The sequence below is a fragment of the Homalodisca vitripennis genome, unplaced genomic scaffold, assembly GCF_021130785.1.
Source record: "Homalodisca vitripennis isolate AUS2020 unplaced genomic scaffold, UT_GWSS_2.1 ScUCBcl_3;HRSCAF=271, whole genome shotgun sequence".
Lineage (NCBI taxonomy): Eukaryota > Metazoa > Arthropoda > Insecta > Hemiptera > Cicadellidae > Homalodisca > Homalodisca vitripennis.
Genome location: NW_025776137.1, coordinates 439,370 through 443,542, shown reverse-complemented (window position 1 = coordinate 443,542; position 4,173 = coordinate 439,370). Strand labels below are relative to the sequence as shown.

Below are 4,173 nucleotides of genomic sequence, written 5' to 3'. Positions count from 1 at the left end.
TTCATCTGAGACGCCTCACACGGTGCAGTGTGACATGAAACATTACGGCTTGGCAACGGATTCCTTCAGATTGAGGAATGGCAGAGATGCCGATCAGGGCTCCAACAAAAAAAAGCCTATGCTACGGTACTTTCCGATCAACATTAAAAAAAATGGAAGATCTGAAAAAAACAAAAAATACATTCCAGAAGAAAAATTTGACTTTTGGGACCAAATCCTGTCATGGCCTACCACATCAACCGCTGACGATGACTTAAATATTGTAGTGTAAAAATATTTTCTTTGTTATACAACGTGTTCCTAATATAAGATATTTTTTATCATTAAAATAAATGTATCTAACAAAATGATTTGTATAATGATTTTTTCCCCATGATTTGTAAAATTGTAAAATAGTTTACCGCAGAAAGGAAACATGTCCTATGTAAAAAAAAAATTAATAATCACTCTTTAAAAAAATATTTGATTGACTCAATTTCAAAATATGATCTTTAAAAGGTCAGTCATATAGAATAAAAAATAAATATTTAAATATATGTATGTACATATGGATTTATAAGGTTTTTTTGTCGCTCCTGAAAAGTTGGTTAATTTGGACTTGATGCCTTTCTGCAGTTAGCGGTTCATATACATTAAAATCATGTTCATGTTACGGTTTTGTCCGCTACAGTTGTCTGTCCAGACGGTTAATTTCTCAATTCCGCTTTCAATAATATCTCTACTTGCCCAAGCATAAAAACAAGAGGCCATTTCACTTCCACCTCTACCCCCTGTTACTTCATCCCATAGCATGCACCAGGTCTTATTGTTTGCAGGATCATGAATCGTGTAATTTAGTGTCCAAAGTTTCCTTAGGTAAAAGCTTTGTGAATTTGTAAGATTAGGTGTAGGGAGACATTTTTGAAGGTCAGCCATTACTACTTTGCTTTTGTGATCTTCTTTTCCATGAAGTTTGTCTTCCCTTTTCAAACGATATCTGGACGCAGCCTCATCTAAATGCTCTTGGTGTCTCCTGCTAATCTCTTCCAATTCTTCTGAATTTTGTTTATTCTTCAATCTACATTCAAATTCATCACACACATCGCATGTGTCATTGTCTGGTAACTTGAATGCCATGTTAAAGTCCTCATTAAACACTTTGCTAAACAACCACTTCTTTGCAGGATTAACTTGTTTTTCTCTACACTCTTCAACATACAGTCCATACATTTTGTTAATGTTGAGGTGATTGCCCAAATATTTCCTGCTTATACGTTCTCTGCTGTAATGGCTTTGATACGCTGGATATTTTGAAATATGAGATTTAATTCCATCTATTATTTCATTCTTAATTTTTGTTCCAGGTACATGTTTACCTCTTTGGTCAGGCTCAACCATTCCTGTCTTGCTTGTTTTCTGTTGTGATATTCGCATAAACATCTCAGAGATAGCCAGAGTGTTTAGGAAAAATGTTTTGCAGACTATTTCTTCACAACTATTTATTTGAAAACTAAATTTATTACTTTGAGCCCGGTTTCCCTTTGAGCCATCTTTCTTCCTGGACCTAGCGACAGGCTTGCTGCTTATACAGGAAACAACAAACTGACGTTTAGAATCCCAGTCTCTGTCTTCTCTCCAAAAATCTGAAAATATACCTTCTCTCTGATCTTTGGTAAAGCGCTGATAGCACTTGAGACGGCAAGTAGATTTGCAAGGAGATTTCAGAGATCTTGCTTTAATCTCTGCTCCCTTAGCACTAAGATAGTTTTTTCCACTAACTCTTAGCTGTTTCCTCACACATTTTTTCCATTTGTTTTCATTCCTCACCCTCTTCTTTCCTTTTTTTACATTAGGATTGGTTTTGTTTGCTTCTTCCTCCGTGTCCGAATCAGTGTAAGGAACCAGTAGAATTTTGTCTTGAGCTATCTTTTGGCTCCTCCTCACATAAGAAGTACTGTCACTTGAAACCTTTGAAGCAACTCTAGTAATACTCACTATAGACTCATCAGTAGATAGTTCTGACTCTGAGTTGAAACGAGGACAGTATGTGCTATCAATATCAGTGTCATCTACGTTAGATGACAAAACAGAAGTTCCTGGTGATGGGATATCTGCATTACCAGAGACAGCCAATTCTTGAAGACTATCCTCTTCTTCAGCAACTAGGCCTGAAAAATATGAAATTGTGAATTATCGGTTATAAATGTGGTATTATAAATTTAAAACTTGATTAACACAACCGCTGAAGATCATAATTAAAGTATATATAATTAGAAGTGTTTAAGCATCACATTTTTAGGTCCAGTATGAACTAATGTATGAAAGCCTTGGTAGAATCATTTGTAAATTAGTATGACAAAACATTTGTTTTATTGAAATTTTATTCACATTTTGTACAACATAAAAATTTGTCTCTACAAAAAGAAGGCCGAATGTCAAACTTGAGATTAAAATTGCAATATCAAGCATGGTAAACTACATATTTTTAGCAGTTTGCAATCATCAAAGCAGCTTTAAAAATATGAATTAGTTGTATATGGCACCAAAAATTAAGATAAATATATACGTATGAATGTACTTGTAACACACTTAATCTGTAAGAACGAAAAACACTCACTTCATGGGTAAGCTTAAGTATACAAATAGCTATTATTTGTGTAGTATGACAAAAAACAAGTCTACTATAATTTACAAAACTTTCCCATCATGGTGAATGGTTTTATAGGGCTGCAATATAATAAATGACCATCAGTCGATTAACAGTATATCGACTATTCATATAATCGTAGTATCGATATTCGTGATTATCTACCACAACCAAAATATCCTACCGGTAATTACATCATAGTTATTTCAATTCACAGTCTAATTCAGCTGTAATATCTAAAATAATAACAGATGACAATGTTATTAATTTTAAATATTTATAATTCGAATGTTTATGTACTCAATAGTTTCGATATTGACTATCGATATACTGGTATTCGACGGGTGGTCGCTTATTATACTGCAGTCTTTTATAGTAGTGAGTTTAAAACATTCTTGATGAACACTTACCTTGCGATGAAAAGGAGATATCATATGACTGAAAATCCTGGTTGGTAATACCATCATTCCAAACAATATTTTCATCAGTAGCGAATTCTTTATTACTTTCTGATTCGACTTCCATTATATATTCATTTTCATTGTTGAGAAGAACAAACGGATCAACTGCCTGCAAAATATAAATTTATTGTATTTTTACGACCTTCAGTGAAAATAGGCTAATAGTATAATTATTGTTGTGGTATGCTTATAATTTAATTTTGTACGGATAGGCTCAGCCACTTGAAAGTAACTCACACCAGTATTGTAAACAGATTTATCAATCTATACCAATTTGATTACCAATAAGTGTTTTAACCCTATAAGTGGTAGGGATGAAGTTGCTGGAGAGTTTTTAACAAGTTTTGGGACCCAGAGGTTTAACAAAAGAATAATACCAGTTGTTAGAAAAAAATGAGGGCTAAGAGTTATAACAGTAAAAAAATTGGTTTGCAACACAAGTAATTGTATAAGTATATTTTAACCAGGCTTACCTGTAATGATGTCAATGAGGGTGCAGGATTTGTGTCCATCGAAGACAAGCTTAAGACGTTTGTTTCATTGTTTTCTTTAGTAGTTTGTTCTGGTAATAATAGTAATTGCTGAGAATTATTTACATTGTCCTCCAAAGCTAATTGTAAAATAAGTTTCGCTCTGCTGCTCATGTTGATGAAACTATAAGTTTAGGTTAGGGCATCAATTCATGTAAATTTCACATTCGACCAATCAGCTGAGACATGCACAACTACTCTAGAAAATAAAACAGCTGTTTGTATCAACTATTCTAGCAACAATAAAGTTGAGCCAGAGTAGCGTAACTCCCCAGCTGGAGTTACGCTCTGTACTTTTTAAATTTTTGTGAGGACCATAACATATTAAGTGACCTTACGCTGTTCTGGTTCTTACATCCCTTTGGAATTAAGCTATTTCAAACACTCCTATTTCCTGCTAGGTTTTTTTTTAAGGAGTTACATTGTTATGGCTTTATAAAGCAGAAAAAAATATATACAGAATGCTCAAAACCAGAATATCGAAAAATTTGGAGTTACGCTAGTGTGGTTCTGACGTACAGATATGTGTATTGTAAAATTGATATCACCAACTCTG

The 4,173-nt window shown here is 33.7% G+C and overlaps 1 protein-coding gene across 1 annotated transcript; it reads right to left on the bottom strand.

Moving 5' to 3' along the window:
• Positions 1-615: 615 nt before the first annotated feature.
• Positions 616-3,840, bottom strand: LOC124370115. The gene is made up of 3 exons (XM_046828406.1): positions 3,561-3,840; positions 3,037-3,196; positions 616-2,147 (listed from the first exon to the last, which is right to left on the bottom strand). The coding sequence occupies exons 1-3, from the start codon at positions 3,729-3,731 to the stop codon at positions 616-618; spliced, it is 1,863 nt and encodes a 620-aa protein (XP_046684362.1). The 5' UTR covers positions 3,732-3,840.
• Between the last annotated feature and the right edge of the window lie 333 nt (positions 3,841-4,173).

What these genes read in the sequence shown, in the direction of transcription:
- LOC124370115 (XM_046828406.1), bottom strand. Translation starts at nt 3,731, where the DNA reads ATGAGCAGCAGAGCGAAACTTATTTTACAATTAGCTTTGGAGGACAAT. An exon ending in CCTCATTGACATCATTACAG is followed by an intron (nt 3,197 to 3,560) that starts GTAAGCCTGGTT and finishes TATATTTTGCAG; the next exon opens with GCAGTTGATCCGTTTGTTCT. An exon ending in TATCTCCTTTTCATCGCAAG is followed by an intron (nt 2,148 to 3,036) that starts GTAAGTGTTCAT and finishes CATATTTTTCAG; the next exon opens with GCCTAGTTGCTGAAGAAGAG.